This window comes from Mastacembelus armatus, chromosome 15 (genome assembly GCF_900324485.2).
Source record: "Mastacembelus armatus chromosome 15, fMasArm1.2, whole genome shotgun sequence".
Classification (NCBI taxonomy): Eukaryota; Metazoa; Chordata; class Actinopteri; order Synbranchiformes; family Mastacembelidae; genus Mastacembelus; species Mastacembelus armatus.
This window is the reverse complement of record NC_046647.1, coordinates 15,937,337-15,956,905: the sequence shown is the minus strand read 5'-3', so window position 1 is coordinate 15,956,905 and position 19,569 is coordinate 15,937,337. Positions and strand designations below refer to the sequence as shown.

General features: G+C 38.2%; 1 protein-coding gene across 3 annotated transcripts in view; it reads right to left on the bottom strand.

Annotated features, from left to right (window-relative positions):
- Window positions 1-19,569, bottom strand: part of LOC113132124 (cGMP-dependent protein kinase 1) — a 69,254-nt gene that overhangs the window by 8,885 nt on the left and 40,800 nt on the right. For 2 of the 3 annotated variants that reach the window (XM_026309987.1, XM_026309986.1), the window contains exons 4-9: window positions 16,399-16,504; window positions 12,958-13,021; window positions 9,831-9,908; window positions 8,535-8,629; window positions 2,521-2,586; window positions 42-116 (exon numbers count right to left, since the gene is read on the bottom strand). In XM_026309987.1, coding sequence (XP_026165772.1) covers window positions 42-116; window positions 2,521-2,586; window positions 8,535-8,629; window positions 9,831-9,908; window positions 12,958-13,021; window positions 16,399-16,504 — 484 coding nt within the window. Of the gene's footprint in view, window positions 1-41; window positions 117-2,520; window positions 2,587-2,826; window positions 3,225-8,534; window positions 8,630-9,830; window positions 9,909-12,957; window positions 13,022-16,398; window positions 16,505-19,569 lie in introns of those variants that run through there. The other variant, XM_026309988.2, reaches the window with a different exon arrangement.

Below are 19,569 nucleotides of genomic sequence, written 5' to 3'. Positions count from 1 at the left end.
GATATTAATTCATGCATAACAATAAATTCTTATTGTCTTACTTGGCTTTCGCATCAGCATCCTCGTGGCCTTTACTGGACACATCTTCCAAGCCTCCAATCAAGTGCTTGAATGAGCTGCAACACAGAAAGTAAGTGTTAAATGTTCAAGAATCTACAATATATCCAGCCCAACATAATACATATATATTCCATTTATATTATCTAATGAATAGCTTATGGTTGGAGGGAATAAAGCAGTTTCTACACTGCAGGGAACCCGTATAAGAAGCTGGTGCAATATATGGCCAGACAGTCGTAAAAATCACTGCCAGTTACTATTAAATATTCATCAGGCTGCTTTTAGAGACAAGCCTCTAAAAATCACCAAGAAAAGACAAGAAACCAGAGCTACCTTATGAAACAGTGGCATAGGAGGCTGAGTGGGCATTTTGGAGACAAGTAGAGACTGTGTATACATTTTTAAAGTATAAAACAGAAAACATGAGGGATGGGGGATAAAAAAAACTAATTGTATATGACATTACACAATTGTTTGTATTTTTAGTAAAGTCTTGTTAAGTTGTTTAACTGAAAGAAACAATACAACCACATTCCTTTCAGATCTCTGTTGAATCTTATTTAATTAGTTAATTGTAGTGGAAATGAAAGCTGAATAAAGATTATGATGAGAAGTTAACACACTGAAATAAAATCTTCTGTTGTTCTCATAAGGAGATCTGGTACATGAAAAATTACAATTACGCTTTGGCTCATTTGTCTCTGAAATATGAATGCCTATGTAAAAGCCTCTGAACATTTTTGAAGAACAACTAATTGAGGCAGTTTTCATGCATGGCTCATCAAGCTGTCAGCCAGAAGATGCAATACATCTGGTGTTTTCTCCTGCTGAGACCATAATGCCTGTAAGCTGGGACGCCTTCCGAGCTGATCTTTTCTTTAAATGTCTGGCTGCTTGCAGTGTTTATTGCACCAAGTTGGCAACTCCCTGCCGCTTGTTTTTATACCATTTCACTTTCCCACTGTCTCTATTGCCTCCTTTTTCTACAGCACAGCTCCCGTAATCATCCTTATCTTACCTGTCAAACTGTAATGTTACCTTTTAACACATCACACAAGAGAGGGCACTCACAGGATGCATAAGAACACAGATTAGAAACCTTACATCTGCACCACAACAGGCCCGACCTGGCCTTGTGGGCTGAGGCACTGCTGTTATGACAGGGTAGAGTGAAAGGCAGTGGCAATGACCTGTGCTCACTGACTCACTATGCTGTCTGCCAGCTCTGAGGACGGCCCATGCTTGCTGTGTTGCTGTGCTGTGCTGTGCTGCTTGCTGTGGCCAGACAGAGGCCCTGGGTAACCTGATAAAATCTCCTCCTCACTCCCAACCCATCTGTCTATATCCTCACCTCACGACTTCATGACAAAGACAGAGATGCTCAGGGACTGAATGTTCACTTAGATATTGGCCTGATAGGAAGTTCTTTGGGTTTATATTACCTTTTTTTTTACAGGATGATCTTATCATAAAAACATTTAGACACTGTAATAAAATCTTAAACCACGTTACTGCAATAAAAGGAAAACAGCAAATATTTGAGCTGAGATTACTGTAAAGGTCAATGTGAAGCTGAAATATACAGTTATGCTCTTTGATGATTATTGCAAAAGTATCCCTTGTTAGTTGTTCCTGCATAAATCTAGCATGAATCTGAATTCTTCACAGAAGTTGATTAAAGATTTGAAACACATTTTACACCTGTCTTCTTGACGTCACTCAAGCTCAAGGAGGGGGGGGGGGGTCTGTCAGTCTGGAAACCAGATTCATGAGAGAATTATTTGACCCCTGAGCATAGAGGCAGAAGCAATCAGCTGACTTTAGGTGATGATGTGATTTCCTTTCATAACTCTCAAACTTCATGGGCAGCTATTTTAAGTTAGGCAAGCTTGCTGACACATAGCCACTGCATATCAGACACAATTAAATGTTAATGACAAATAGTAAAATGTAGGCTAAAATTAGAAGTAGGTAAGTGATGACAAACTGATGCAGTAATATCAGGTGCACAGAATATCTGTGTACAACTTTACCTACCATACTGTACTGGTCAATAAGAGAACCAAAAAGGTTGTAGGAGCAAAACCCCTGAGTGGTTTAAGTGAGTAAATTAGTTTTAATGTTTTGAATTTAGATTTTCATTTTAAAAGGAAAAATGTTGTCTAATCTTTTAAACACTTACATGGTCTTTCTTTAAGCCTAAGGAATTGCAGTTGTAACATTAAGCACATTCCAGCAAATAAACAACATGTTTTTCATTTCAGATTTGTTGAAATTGAATGCACATTATAATAAATGGAACATTGTCACGATGAGTTTCATGTTCACACTTAGATGTAGGATTGGGTATGTGTTGATGTTGCATTTAAAGTAGTATAGCCTGTTCCAGGAAACTGTCCTTGCCTGACCATAATGAGCTGAGCGAAATTTATTGGCTAGTTATGCATGACTGATACTTACTCTCTGTCGATGACTAGACAGGTGACTGCCTCTGCTGCGATGACGCTGGCCGTCCTGATGTCTTCCCTGGAGAAAGTGATCACAATCAGGCACAAATGAAAAACTGGTATGTTTGAATCACGCATTATGTAGTCATCATGAACTCAAAAATGACACTACTTTGAAACTCTGCATCATAAAAATAGAAGCAGTCAAAACGACAGGTGTATATCAGTAATGCTCAAATCCATTTACTCCATGGCAAAGGCATACAATGAAAATGTCCCTCTCAAAAGACAACACACATCACTACATGATTGGCATTACTCTTTTTTATATTTGACATCAAGTTCGTCTTCATCTGATGATGCTTCATCAGAGGAATCACCCCAGTCGCACGAATCCTCTGAGTCTGTATCCCAAGAATCCATCCTTCACAAAGAGTCCCACAGTGATAAGCTCTAACGCTAATCCAGCTCACTGTCCAGGTCGTCCAACACAAGACACCTCTGTAGTACTCCTATACTGTATAAAGCTTCAGTCCAAGTGTCATACACTCTAACGAGCACTAAAATATTACAGAAAGGCTGGAAATTCTTCAGGGTTGTCCCATAAACAGGTTATTTCATGCTGGATCTTTTTTAAAAAAATTATATTGAAAAAAATGAAGTGCTAATAGTAACTGACAATCACTCTCAGTGTCTGATGTGAACTTGTGAGCCTATTTCAATGAGCTGAGGTGACAATTCCGCTTCATGCTATGTTAACTCCCTCTGCTTTCTCTCTTCCAAATGCACACATGCCCGGACCCCCCAACCCCACCCCACAATGCACAAGCTCACATGCACACCCTGCCTCACTTTCTCTGCTGACCCCTTTGAATAAAGGTTGCAGCTGGTGACAGAACAACAAATTTTGTAAGGTGAGTACTACAGAGGAGATGAGAACAGAGTAGGGGGAAGGCAGTGTTTGCTAGGGGCATAGGATATATTAACCAATGATACAGTATTTCATTCAGCTCTGATAAGCACCTATGACCTGCATCCGTGCACTTAAAACAATAATCTGGCAAACCTTACACCACCTGTTCCTCTGTTTACCCAAAACAGCATACAGTATCAATTACATAAGAACATTTAATATATTATTAACTAGGTTAATGGGTGAAAGAACAACAAACGTGCCAGTCTGGATGAAGACTAAAGAATGAAGAATCCATTATTTGAAGTCCTGATGTGTGAGAATAAACTCACAATAGTTCACCTTGAGTGACTGTTAGAGTGTATAACTGAGCTCAAGGAAAGCATTTTTAGTGACAGGGTGATTGATATAAATCATTACAAATTATAAGATAGGAAGACAAAAGAATCCATAAAGAGAAGCATAAGAGCCCCTTATGTTATAGGTTTAAGATAACAAATGTTCAGAAGGTGAATAGGGAGCCAACTTGTTGAGCAATATGCCAGCTGTGAATTTACCAGTGACACTCTGCCAGCTGTAGTGAATTTTTAAAAAACTCTTACCCTCACTTCTGCAAATGTACCTGCTTCTGTCAACTTGCATAGACAATTTTTTTTTTCATGTCTTATATGCATCTGATGTCACAGCAAAAATGGTTTCAAAATACTAGATATTCACTGAAGATATGAGGAGTAATTATAATTCAAGAAAGCCAGATTTAAATAACTTTAAATATCTTTTTTACTAACTTTAGTACACATGCTGTAACCGATTAAAGATGAAATTTTCTAAGTAGTAGATAGTGTATTTAAATCAACTCATCAGGCGCAGACACACACATCAGTTTTCTCATCAGTGATAATGAGCAGCACCCCCAATCTGCTACATGAGCTAATTTGTCTCTTAAAAGAGAGAGCGTTAGTGTTTGTGTCATTTACTAACCATGGTGATCCAACAAAACAAAACAACACTTTAGGCTATACTGAAATAGGGGTTACATAAGCATGAATCATTCTTAAGGGACCTCAAGGGTTTGACATTAGAAGCTGCTTGTTCCACCTGTCCCCCGCTGCTTGAATGCAGCTGAGAAAAACAACTTAGAGTGCCACAGCGTTGATATGGGTGATGGTCTATGTAAAAGACAATCACTAAGTGTAATATCTGTCAGAATGATTCATTTGCACACTGCTGAGCCTAAATCATCCTTAAAGCCAAAAATGGCTCTGCACTTCTTAATTGCAGCACAACAACAAATGCATTTACACACATGCACACACACAGACACACTAACAGCTGCATGCTGTGTCTGGAATCTCCTTTGGACTTACACAAGAGGGAGCCTGTGGTGTTGATTTCCAGTAGATGGTTGAAATGAATCTGATAATTGAACGGTGATCTGGTGTCCCGGGAAGGGGGTTATGAAAATAATGTACAGGCTTGGAGGCTGAGAGTGGGACAGTAGCCATGGGTTACAGGGAGACAAGTTAAGCTGGGGTCAGGACTAGGGCAAGAACAAGCTGTGGCAGCCAGTGATTTACTATAACCTCTGGGTGTGCCCAGATAGCTGTGTATGAAACTATGAAACAAGTTGATATTAAAGCAATTAAGTAAATGACTGTGCCAATGTTTCTGTAGCTTTTAACCATTAAACTGTGCATTTGCTACATAACTGAAGAGTATGGCCACTTAATATAGCATATCATACATTTTTATAGGTGTTTTAATTGCTGTGACAGGCAGCCACTGATTCTATTATATATAATATTTAAGTGTTAGCTGCTGACCATTATGTTAGCTGCGAGATATGTTATTACAATAACCAAACACGGACTGTGTAAAAAAGAAATGTGGAAATGTTGCTCTCAGTTGTTTTAATATTGGACAAATTAAAAACCTGACCTGACGATGGCGCCACACAGAAAGTTAACAAATATGACACTAGAGATGGTGACACTAGAGAAAAAGGCATAGGGTGACTAAAAAAGTTTTAAGGAAATCCATCCACTACTTTATTTTCAGTCTTGGCTAAAGTGGTGGGCTGACAGCCAAACATTGCCATCCATAACCATGCTGCTTATACCTGCTGTGCAGTGTTGATGGCTGCTAAACCTTCAATGTGCATTTTGAAGATTACCCCAAGAGTACCCATGGGAACATGTCCACACTAAACACAGCTATAGTGATAACAGAAGGCTGCTGTTGGTCTGAAGGTGGTCTGACACTAATACTAATCCCATATCTGTCAGGGATATCATGCATTTATAAAACTGTTTTTCTACTGGAACATACTAAGGAGAGGCAGTCAGGGCACACACCTAACCGTGACAGGATGAATGTGACATCAGATATGTTGTTGGCTATGTCAGCACAACAACTTCAAACTAGAGGTCTCTCTTTTCCTGGAACAATCACCTACTGGGATGAGATATGTATGTACTGTAGTATAAATTCAGAGCTGTACATACATACATAAACTCTAGAGAAAACATGTAATCTAATATGTCTTTGGCTTCTTTATCACACGCAAGCAATCATACAAGTTCCATTACGGCTGGCAGGAGAACAGACTGATTTGTAAATATGCTGTTGTCACAGATCAAAGGCAGTATCTTCAAATTGACATAGTAGCCTTTAAACAGAGGCTATTGAGTTTCATCAGCAAAGACACACACAGTTAACTTGTAATTGGAAAGACAGCCCTGTAGAAGAGCCCTCTGATCAAAAGCCTGCATCGAAGATGGCCAGCATCTCGAATAATTCAAATTCATGAGACATGCTTGACCATCAAAGGTGTAGTTGAATAGGTTTCTCTCACCCAAGACACTCCAAAACAAAAGATTATTTGTGCCAACAGAACGCAGAGGTGGGGAGAGCACTTTGTTAGTTTGAAGTAGACATAATATGGTATTCTTGATTAGACAAAGCATAAGATGTTTTCAAAGGTGCTTTGAAGAGCTTTTCAAAACTACTCACTACTTGAAATTTGATCCAGGGATGAACACAAAAATGCATTCATGTATTCACTTAACGATATATGTAATGATTCATGTTATTGTATAAAAGCAGAGACAGTTTACTGTATCATGTGTGCACATACAGTTTCATAAGCATGATACATCAAGGCTGTTAACGTCTTCTTTTTAAGTGTTTAAGTAGTAACTGTAGTTCTGAAAAATTCAAGTACTTCAACATAAAAGTAGCACAGCTGAATCCATTATAAATTCATCAAACAGCACGTTTTTATGTCTGAAAAATAATCAAATTTCTACGGGGAACAACCTCCTCCTCCCACTGCCCAGCAATCAAGCTTCCTATTCCTACATCCAGGATGAATTTTAATGCTCTGTCATCTTTTATATCCTATAGTCATTACCCTCAACATATGGGGAAAGCCTAACCATCTGTGCAATTCCAGCTGTCAACTAAAGATCATACCTAACATCTACTTGGTGCCCTTTGAAAATAAAACTAATGATTTGAAGTGAGTTTTCACAACACACATGCTGCCATTTGTTTTTCACAGTAGACTACTTCAGCTGAGATTTCTTTGTGTTTTGCTGTGTTTATTAAATGCTATTGAGCTGTGACTGTTAAATGCTTGGTAACTGATTTGAGATCGTTCTCACCTTCGGCAACCACAAGATGGCAACATCTCCATGTTATAACGTTGACATTATTGGCTATGGCCCAGGCATTCAAATGTACGCACATGAGCGCATACTGTATGTTCACTATTTCTAAGTGACCCCTCACAGATATAACACACTCCAGACTATTTTCTATGTATACCCTAGGTCTGTTTTAATATTAGATCATCCATGGAGGCACAGAGTTAGGACAAGACAGAACAAACAGCAGACCAAAGCATACCCCTTAAGGGCACTGGTCTTTGATGCCCGGAGCCATATAAAACATTTTTATTACACTCAGGTGTTCTTTTTGGTGAAAGTATTTGATTGCTTAGATGGCAAGAAATGTTAGCAGTTACCATGAATGACCTAATTCCCTACAGTATATACAGTCTGATGACTTTAAACTTGGGTCCGTACATCATTAGAGCCAGGATACATGTCCCTGGCACAGGCTTATGTCGTAAACCTGTTTGGAATGCTGTATACATGAGCTGCTGTGTTAATAAAAGCAACTATGCTCATGTATTTCACACAAATGTTCATTAAACACAATCTATGATTACATTCAAGGACAGCATGGCGATGTCCTTGATATTATGATGCTCTAGGAGCCTATAATGAGTGAGATGAAAAAACAAAAGAATTAAAGAAGCTCATAGATAATATTGTCTAAGTGAAATGAGTTTTCAGCAGGCAGCACACTGTATGACAAACAATAAATGACTTTTTTTCTGTGTAGTTTCTTGTCTGTCTGACAAAGCACAGATGGGTTGTTACTGTGTAGTTGTGAGGGATCTCCACTGTCACTTGAACTTGAACATCACTTTTGATTTGGGAAAAACAGAGCTTTGGGAAGAGGAACATCTCACTGTAATTGTGCTCTCTTTATACTTTCTGCAAAAAGGGGTTGGAAATAAAATAGCTGCATCTCCAGATACTCATGCAATTAATATCCTATAAGCCAGAAATGTGATAACATAACCAATGACTTCAAAATGTCTGCTGTTCAAAACAAGCTGATAAAAATATTTGGATTTCCATGACAGTTCGAATTCTTTCTCTCTGATCAACTCACTTAAAAAGCTTTCTTTAGTTCAGAGCTATAGTTTTGGTCTCTGGAACAGAAATGTGTCTGGAACAGATACAGTAAATCAGCCCTGCAGCTGTGCAATGTGTGCCCAGCTTTAAGCATTTCTAAACATTTAGCAAGTTATCATGCCTGTCAAGAAGAGTGAGTGGTGGAAAAAGTAGGGATAGATAAGGGCTAGAGCCTGAGTGATAGCAAATTAAAAAGAATTGATAGACGTTAAGCATACAAGGAAAGATATTAAAAACAGGTTGCAAGGGAAAATTAGAATGAAAGCGAGTGAAAGTGAAGGAGACAGAAATGGGAAAACAGAAGATTTAAATTGAAAGAGGCAGTGTTATTAGGAACAATCTTACCCTTGAAGTGCTTTCTCTCCAAACCAGTCGCCTTTTCCGAGGCTCCGCAAGAAGACGGGTTCTCCATTGGGCAAGTCTTCCCTCGTCACATTAACCTGGTGAAAGAAAGGAAATGCAGGAGGAGGAGAGTTAAAGAGAAGAATAGTGTTACAACGAAGAAGATGGAACAAAAGTAAAGAAAGAAGGGGTGGCATATCGGTATGAAGCTGCATGCCAAGTAAAAAAGTTATTTCATTTGAGAGAAATAACATTCATTTACACTTCAATCCAAAGGGAAAATTGGCATGTCAATATTCTCTCAAGGTGGGAGGTAAATCATTCTATTACAATTGAGAGAGGTGTTTGTGTGACAGATGCCTCTGTGCATGGGTAGTTGGTCACGAACAGGTGACTGCCATCTCTATACAGGATACAGAGTAGCTGCTGACCACTTCATTTGCAAGATGACGTGTGAGTGATGGCACTGTGCTGTGCCATGGGACTTTAAAAATCAAAGTGATGGCACTTGAGTAGATTTTAGAGGAAGTAAATGGAGACGGTCGTTTCCCCTAATGAAGGATCTTGTCTTCATCCATTAGTCAGTCCTGCACAAGTGTAGCAGCGCATCGCGCTCCAGCATGGTGTAATGCTGTCGACACCAAGAGTGACAGGGTAATTGCTCATCACCAAATATGATCAGATGAGAGCAGGAAAAAAGCAAAGAGGAAGCAGGGGGTCTTAGAGAGGAGAAAATGTGTAGACCAAAGGGTGGATTGCATATATGTTGTGGCTTGAGTGGAGAGTATGGCTTTGAGAGGCTGGGAATTATGTTGATTAGTGTAGATAATGATGATAAAGAAGGGGGGTACTGGAGGGTGGAGTAACAAGTGAACCAAAAAGTGTGGAAGGAGGAACAAAATGGATTAAGAAGATGACAATGATGAGCTGCAGCTGGAAGAAGCGCTGTAGGTATCAAGAAATCACAACATTTTAACAACACAAGTACATGAAAGCCCTCAAGCAGTGTTGCTGGACGGAACAACATGAAAGCCAGTGCTGATGACAGAAATGTGAAATGAAAGTGACTCCATTTTCTTTTCTAAATGCTCCCACCGCTTCTGCAAGACATGAGAGACAAGGCACTTCTGTTTCTCCTCTCTCTTACCTCAAAATGATTGATGGCAGCCAACTTCCCCCAAAAAATATACTACCACTTTGCCTGAAAGATAGGTGTGTTTTGCCATGTGAGCCATAACGCCTTCTGCTGTGATGTCAGTGGCGATTATTTTGATGGTAGGCTACAGGCACTGTTCTCACCTTTCCTTTACTGATGATGAAGAAGGTATCTCCTCTGGCCCCCTGTCTGATGATGTACTCTCCATCTTCATAATGTGTCTGCCAGGAGAAGAGAAGAGAAGAGAAGAGAAGAGAAGAGAAGAGAAGAGAAGAGAAGAGAAGAGAAGAGAAGATCAGGCAAAATCCTCTTTTCTCACATTGAGAATGAGACACCAGAGACCAGGATGTGCTCTTCAGAGGAAGTATAGCTGGATTAGGTGCAGTGAGATAAATCACAATTAGATGCTAGCTCTTGTTAATACCACAGAAGGCACAAGCTGTATGTGGTGTTTCTCTGCCATCCACCTAGTGCTTAGATATGCTCTGCAACTTTAAATATGAATAAATGGGTAAAGAAAGCAAAACAAATCAGTAAATAAAATAAATCCATTTATCAATACATTTTATATACCCAGTAATCCTCATCAGGTTTGTGGGTGCTGGAGCCTATCCCGGCATGTACTGAACAGGCCACGCTCCGGCAGTCTAACACAAGACTAACACACATAGATAAGACACTTTCACACCTATGTTAAAGTGTTTCTGTTGAGTTCAAAGTAACCTTCAGTGAGGGATAAGGAGTGCATCTTCAGCAGCGACACTTTCCTTTAGGGTGTACTGAATCCCAAAAGAAGAGAACTTTATATGATGTGAAAAAAAAAATCTCCTGTCATCTAAAAACTGAATAGAAAATTCAAAAACCTTGATAAGGTGTCATGCATCAGTTTTGGTTTTCATAAACCAAGTTGTGTTTGTATTTCCATTTTCCTAGAATTAATAATATGCTGTTTCTCAGACCACAAGACAGAGCTTCATATTTTCTCTTTTATCACCAGCAGATTCCACGTTGTGTTTGACATTTGCTAGATTTTTTTATTCTCACACCATTTCACAGAGAAAAGGTACCTCACATCACTCCTGGTACGTACCTCATGTTGCTTCCAACCAAGCGATGTGTGTATGATTCATATCTGCTGTGCATCACTCAAAAGCATAGTTTGTAGTTACCGTAACTGTAGGTTGTTGATTAGTTCAGCTGTATTTATTTATTTAAGTATTATAGACCTTTTCAGTTTTCAGTTTCAGTAACAGTATCGTCCTCTCCTGACATGATGGGCGGAGTTAACATAGACGGGCGTGGTCACGTACGTGATTACGTATCACAGAAACATGTTTCTTACGTTAACGTTTCACGTTCAAAGTGTTGGTGGGAACAGCATAGACACCGCAAATAAAGCTTTGTTTTCAGGCACATGTCGACATCTTCTAAAAGCAGTCACGGGTCAGATAATAATGTCGCATGACATTTTCACGTCCACACACGTAATTGAGTCAGTTGTGCACGCTGTGTTGGACCATAATCAGAGTGGCGTCTCGTGCTAATAGTGGCGTCTTTTGGATGACGACGACCGCCTGGGGTTCGGGTAAGAAATTATGTTTAATACAGATTTCATTTATTTGCTATAAGCCACGTTAACTTAAATGGTGTTAATAAATATAAGGTTACCAGTTAAAGAAAAGGAAAATAAACTGGTAGCTAGTTTAAACATAAGGCTAACCTTAGCTAGCCTAGTTTAGCCAGGGAGCATGTTAAGCAATCTTCTTATAATTGGTAATGTAGCGTTAGCCCCATTATTAAATCCCGAGTGGAACAGATATTTCTGCTGATTTGTGAGGATACCCTGCAGAAAGGACTTTATGCCCGTGTAGCTAAGTCTTAATTCTGACATGATTAAGACACATGTAAGGAGCATAACCATATTTCACAAAGAAATTTTCTGTTTGTCTTCAGCAAAGAAAAAACCCAATGCCATCAATTACATGTAAAAATGGATGGACTCCCACGTTAAGTTCCTATGTGTATGGAAAACCTGTGCTGCCAACAATTTGGACATTACTGGTATGTAACTCCAATTATGTGTTTTTGACTTGTCATTGCAGAGACACAGTTTTTCCATGTGATGTGGGACAATTAAATTGTCTTGCAACTATGTTTAACCAAGTAGAGATGACAACATGTAAATAATGGCCATACATTTTACACTACGCCAGAAATAGAAAACCTGTAATACAATTCACTAAACTTCATTTCCACAGTTACTTTAAATGCAACGATTTAGAAACTTTTAACCCAAACCTGTGTAAACATTATCTAGTAAATGTTGAATGAAAAAATGTTCTTATTTATGGCTGTCTTTTTCTTTCTGTCAAAGTGATCTGTACCTGGCATTATTTCTATACATCATTATATATATAATGTATACACACACTGACATTGAATAACATACTGTAGAACGGTAGGGAAAGGCCAAATCTGGATGCTGTTCAACATATTGGAAGCCTCACAGTTAGCCACAAACATGAGAAGTGTGAATGAGAATATGTTTGCATAACTTAATTATGCTGGAGAAAACATCAAACAAAGTGGTGTGCAGATGGGTAGAAAGTGTGATATTGAGACACATCTCAAAATGTGCCCTGTCACCCCTGAGTGAATAAAACATTCAAACTGCAGTTAAAAGAACCTACCAGTGATTTTGCATCTCTTAGTGTGGAAACACAGTCTACATTAAAGTGTGTTCAAGCTTTATTATTAGGGAAATATGCAGTACTGATTTTCTAAATCAATCTGCAGGTGCTGCATTACCACATTATGATAATAGAACTGAAAAACTGAAAATATTTTGTTCACTTTCTATAACATAAGCAAATCCTAAGAGTGGGGTGATTTCCATACCTGTGTAAATGAATGGAAATCTATGGAAACAGGGAAAAGCAGTAAAACTTAAAAAAAAAAAAAAATAGTAGTAGCATAGAGAATTTTTGCAGGTCTCGCAGCAGTTGGACCATTTAGTTTAACATCACCACACTGAGCACATACTAAACAGCAACAATTGCTTTGAAATCCCACCTGTGCACCCTTTGTTCCATTTAAACCACAAAAAACATCTCCAACCACCTTCACCCAGTGCACATTATCTGAAATATACCCTCATTCCCGTTCTGACATCCTCCTCAATGCAAGAGAACTGAATTTCTGGAAATCAGTTAAAATTGTTGTGTGGAGTAGGCTTGGATTGTCTGTGGCATCTGCAGCTTTAGCACTTACCTCCTCAAGGACATCTGCAAGCTTGCTCAGAATATCTTCCTGCAAGCCGTGGAATGTGGGGACGCTGCAGGAGAAAGAAAAGAAAGCACTTTTAAATAGAAGGCTATAAAAATGATTGCATAATGATCAAGTGTTTCGAGTTTGTGAGAACAAAAAAAACCAGCATTGTAGCTGGCATCTTAGCATTAGTAGTATTAACTGAGACCTCACGTGAACAAAATGAAAATTATGCAAAAAGAGCAAATCCACATTGTTTTGGCATAGTTTTTCTCCAGACTGTATTAGAGTTTATGCGTATACATTTTTCAGCATAAATTGGACAGCGTGTCTAGTTACACAGCATCAGGTCCTTAGTTTGTATGAGCCCGTATGAGGATGTAATGTTTGTTCAGTTGGCTTCCCGGCAGCCTCGGTGAACGCTATCTGCCTTTTGTCAAGCCTACTAAATAAAACCCAATGTTTATCAAGAAGGAGAGAAAATAAGCCGTGTTGGTGAACAAAGGGCATATCTCCCCATATCATCTCTCTCTCTCTTTCTCCATCTCTCTCTCCCCCTTGATTTCCCATGCTTTATTACAGTAATCTGAGCAATCTTGTCTCGGCCCCCAACCCAGGCTCAAGCCACTGTTCTGAGTTTTGTGTTTTTGCCTTGTCAGCAGAGGCATTAAGTAACCAGCTAGGCCATGCTACATGTAACATAGTTTCAGCCCTTGAGCAGTTAAGTAAAAACAAAGAACCTCTGTTTTAGTAAATGTCTGATCCAACAGCTTAATTGTTTCAGCAAATTAATCCGTTATACAATACCAATGGGGGATCGCAGTTTTTACTAATGTGGTTTTTTTGATTATTTTAATCATTCAAACATCATAACACTCATGTCACTGTGTGGTTATGAGTAATACATAAAACATATAATTTAACAATTGCTTTGATGACCTTGCAAACAGTGATGAAAAGTGACAATTTTTTTGGAGTTTGAGTAATGCGTTTCACATGCTCATTTTCCATGTGTTTCCTCAAATTGTTGGGTGGAATGCTGTCTGCTTTTATTCCACAACTTATGGCTAGACCTTTATCTACAGTGCAAGGGAGTAGAGGGTTGAGTAATAGTCTAATAGTCCACCAACCTTATAAAGCAATATGTGTTTTTGTAGTCAGTTCATTTGACACTATGTTTGAAGTTATTCCTCCCAGTGCAGTGTGTTTTAATTTTAAAATGCATTCTAGGAAGAGAGAATATAAAAATCTTCTGTCTTTAACATAGTCCTGGGTTTCTGTGCAACTTTTTCCTCCTCTACAACCAATGAAATTCCTTAGCAGTTAACAAGTGAGTAAAATACTCACAGGGACAAGTATGTGTCCCTTTTTATACATAAACTACACTTCTACTCCTAGCAACACTAAGGAATATACAGCATTTAACTAACAGTATTGAGATGAATGAACCCTTTATAAATGAAAACAAATTAACTCTTTATAAACCAAGAAATATGTAAATCTATTAAATGTTTACAGCTGCAGCACAGTATATGTTCTTACACTCAGGAAGGAGCTAACATATGTTTTGTTTTTGAAGCGGTCAGCGACATAACTACAGTCTCAGAAAGGAGAATGTTTTTATCTGTTCTGAAATAGATTTTTGGTATACTATGCCAGAAGATCTGGTGAAAGGCCACTGTCTATAGAGCAAGGGCTAAAGTGGCTTTTTCTGTGACTGACCTGCAAAGAAAATACAGACATGTCCACACCAGGAAAAACAATACTTGTCATTATTTTCAACTGCTTAACGCAAACTAAATCCAGTAAAGTGTATGTTCTCTGAACAAGCAACATTTTGTGATTGTGCAGATAATAACCATCTTCTCTTTTTTGAAAAGGCAGAAATAATGGTGAAAATGACTAGTTGGGTCAAAAGAGCATAACTCTATATGACTCATTTTGGCACAGTCAAAGGAGTTGTTATAAAAGATAGACCTATTTTGGTTTTTTTTGTGGTGCTTGTTTAGTAAAAAGCTAGTGTCCATCCACCTGCCCTAAACAGCTGAACTGGATATGACAAGATTGATCCATTAGGTTTTGCTCAGAAGAAATGGTCCAATTCAGTGTGTGGATTTATGGTTTCAGATCTTAAAATGCAAACATGCAGTTATATGCAACGGATTTTGTACATCTGGGACATTTATGTATTTTATTTATTATTTTCAAGCGAAAGCTGTGGCAAAGAGACTTTTAAAATTCCACTTTCATTTGTAGCCTAATTGTGTAGTACATGCAATTTGGATCCCATGCCACTTGTAAAACACTAAGAACTTCATTAAGTCATCAACATCTTCAGTATTCAAAGGTGTATTTGGAGAAAATCAGTGCACTGGTTGAAAATATTCTGCTTTCGGGGTTGTGTGACAGCCAGTGGCACAGGAAACATAGTACAGATGGAAAGAAGGATAGACTTCAAGAAATATCTGCAAAATCTGGATGCAAATGTAAGGGAATCAAGAATGTCAAACTAAAGAGGTTTGCTTCTAAAGCAGCACAATGCTCCAAAACCTCCAAATCCACCATGAACTACTTCAACAAACACCATTCGCCATCCCCAGACTCAAAAATCTGTGGGTAAATTTGAAAACCCTATGCATGCAGGAGAGCCTAAAAATATATCAGCCCTTGCAGTACACAAAGATTCAATTCAGTTTAACTTCACAAAATGTGTTTATATTTGAAGAAAGTCTTAATTTTTTAGATGTCTGCATGAGTTTATTTTCTTTTATTACTGTATTTACTTTTCACTTCAAGAATCAGCACAGTATCTAATTTGCACAAACCTTTGCATACAACTGTTAATACAGTAATACATGTGTGAAAACAGTAGAAACTTCCAATGTATGTCCTGAAACAAGTCATGTAAAAAATATCGTGTTGCATATACAGGGAATACAATGTATAGTTTTCCTATTTAAGACTGAAACTGAATAATAGAAAAACAAGAAAGCTGAAGAGAGAGGGCATGGGGGAGCTTTATACTTAATTGCATCTCATGCATCTTGATCACTGCACACCACTCTCCAATCTTTTGATGCGTCTTTCTTTTATCCTATACTCCATCCAGGCCCAAAGAAAGTCTACAGGCCTTTTAAATGATAATAGGCTTCTCTATGGAGAAGTGCGTAGGATGTGGGGCTCTCATATAGATATGAATGTAAAAGAAAGACTCTAACAGTACAAGGTATTTTTCCAGTAGGATAAATGACGCTGTCAGGGACGCACCACAAATTAATGTTGAGTTATGTAATGTATTAGCAAAAATGAGAAGGAATGTTGTGAGAAACAGCTCAGACATATTCTCCTGAATTCATTTTGTTAATTCATTCATTACATTTCACATCAAAGCTCTATTCAGACCATTTGTCTGTCATTGTGGGACAATTTACCCTGGTAGCTCACCTTTTCAGGAACTCCATATACTCTGTGTGTTTGATGAGACCGGTCCTCATCATGATGGTCTGAAAACATTGTCGGTCGATGGCCCACAGCTTCACATTTGTTAGAGCTGGCAAGAAGAATACACATAAGCAAAGTCATGACAGACAATTTTTATCCTCAAAATAATAAAACCAACCTCTTTATGCTTTGTGCATAAACACTGTGAAAATACTGCATTGCATATATTTTCACAATATTTGATATTGAGCTTGAAACGTAAGAAGGTACATAAAATAGAAAAAAAAAAAAAAAGATGTCTGTCAATCTGTGAACCTTTAGTTGTAGTAACCATAATCCAGCAGCTGCTGATGAGCCTTAGGAGGGAGGAGGTATTCTGGACAATTATCAGCTGTTGGAGTTAATTGGTATTTTTGGAATAGCTTGCATGGATGGCTTGCTTCAAGTCATGCTAGAGTATTTTAATTGGTTTAAGGTCAGCAGTCTGACTTTTTTTATTATTAGTTTAAGACCTTAGTTACTGATTGTTCTTTGTGTTAAGGACAATTATCAAAGAGACAGAAGTTATGTTTAGTTTTTCTGTTGAATTTCCTGGAACAATTTGGAATTAATTGCTCCTCCGATGATTGTAATCTGTGCTGGCCCTGAGGCACAACTCCAAAGCATAACACGCTCTACACATGGAGTAGTTTGACGTTAAAGTTTTGGAATGCAGTTTTTTAAAAAAAAGCTATTTGTTTTAGCCACTTGCCTCATACTGGGTATTGTTCCACAAACTTTCATCCATGCACTACTCAGTATTACACAGTATTTTTGGAAAGTAGTTTTCCTTTAGTAGTATCTTTGCATGGATAAGCTCATCTTTGGTGATTTCTCTTTTTGGTTTGGATGGATAACATGGAATTTGAGTGCAAGAGATGTCCAGTTTGCTGCACTCTAACACTTTCTCAAGTATTTTACATCTAGTTCTTTAAAGAGCGAAACTTGTGCTGATGTTTTTTTGTTTTTTGTTTTTTTTAAAAAAAACCTTGCTGTTGGTTAATGGGGGGTTGGGTCTTTCCAAAAGAAAGGGTTCTTATCATTTCACTGTTAGTAGTGATTTCTTTGAGATCTTCTGTAGTCAATTATGATGACAGTATATTTCAGCTCAACAGATTTCTGTTGTCTGCAGCGCAGTTTGTGTGGATTTTTATGGACCTCTAACCCCACACCTGAATGTCATGCTGTATTTCCATTCAAACTCATTTAACTGGAAAAATTGGGTTGCTAGTGCAAAAATCTTATAACAAGAAGTATCAAATTCCCAAATTTTATCTGAGTGACATTGTACAGCCACTCCCAAAATTCAACAACTCCACGTTGTTCATACCAGTTTATTATAATTATTTTTTTTAAAAAGGCATTGCTCACAGTTGCCTGTATATTTGACTTCACTGCTTCAATTGTGCAGTGGTGCAGCAGACTGTGAGGAATAATAAGAAAGAAGATAGAGACAATCTACAAGCTGGCCCCAAAATAAATCTGGAGATCCCTAGAGAGCATTGTGGCCACAGAGACATGTAGTAATGTTTGAAAAAAACCATCTGATAACACTCTGCTTGGTATTTCTTCTGGGTATGTGTGTCTGTTGCTTGACTTTTAAAGATAAAACATAGTCTTGGTACTTGTGGTCTAGTTATTGATTTATAGAAAAAATATTTTTCTGTTCACTCTCCTCCATGGCGATGCTGCAGATAGGGAATCTGCATGTGTCACATCATAAGGATGTCTGCTGGACCTGGACCTACAGTTTAATATCCTTGTGAGAAACTCTTACCTTTTAAATAGTGAGGATATTTGTGCATAGAGAGGTGCTGTGATTTCTTCTGTAATTTAGTTTCTTTATGTTGATTTTTTTTTTTATTTCTACATTACATAGAAAATAAGCCAGAATTGGGTTATCGTACATTTGAAATGTCATTGATATTCTGATAAATATTTCGTTAATGAATGATATGTAATGAATTTATATCAGTGCATAACAACAAAACAACTTGTGCTCATATAAGAAGTATGCGCTGTATGTACGTGTATGTGACTGATTGATGCACACCCCCCCCCCCACAGACACACCAGATTTATCTCTCTGTAGACCCAGGGTTTGGCAGCACTTCAAAAATAGGTCCAGACCACAAGAGAAATGTCCTCATTATATAGCCTGACACTGTTTTTACATAGAGACACTTTCTTGGCATAGGAATCCCAAAACACATAGTTGACAAAGTATACAGACAGATGTCTGGGTGCACAGATATGCACACAAAGAAGTATGATTTCTTGGATATAAACACAAGTGCTGCTGTGTACATGCATATAAACATGCACTTATTCACAAATAAACCTTAAGCAATGATCCGTCACACTAAGTAAAAACACAAAACTGTTTTTGTATCACTGATTCCAGAGTCCAGGGCCACATATTCCACACTATTACATTTCTTCTCAACCATGCAAGCTTTGCAAAGGCATTACAAAAAAAAAAAAAAACAACAATAATAAAATAAGTAACTCCAACAATATCTATCTGTAGTTATGTTCTGCATCGTCTAGCATCTAGGAGGTTATTTCCATAGGGGGTATGCTGGACTGCAGACCCAACAGGCCTGGTATATGAAGATATGTCTAGTGAGAAATTATTAGATCAGCCTGCTAATTTTACCCCAAAGCAACTGGGAGGTAGATGTCATTGCCCACTATAGAGTGTCCAAAGGAGTGTTTTGGCAGAAAGTGGGAGTATAGGACACTGGGAAATAAGATATGTAGGCAGCCTACAGTGCACTGCAGTAGGTAAATGTATTATTCTGAGCCTTGACTAAATTGTGGTGAGCCTTAGGGAGCTAGTTATCCTGTAGTGAGGGTGCAGATGAGTGTTTTACTGCTTGTGTGTTGCTAGCTCCACAGCTTTCTGGATGCCCATAACACCCCAGGCAGAGATACAAGGATGTTGTCTGAAAGGTCTGGAGGAATGGGGATGTGCGCTGTTCCAGTGGGATAATGATAAGGGCTTTCACAGTCATGCAGTGGTGGATTGTAAAAGCATGCAACATGAAACCAGCAAGCATATGCTGTGTATACCCGAGGTAGATTTAAAAAAAAAAAAAAAAAAAGGAGAAACACTTGTGTAGTTTAATGCAG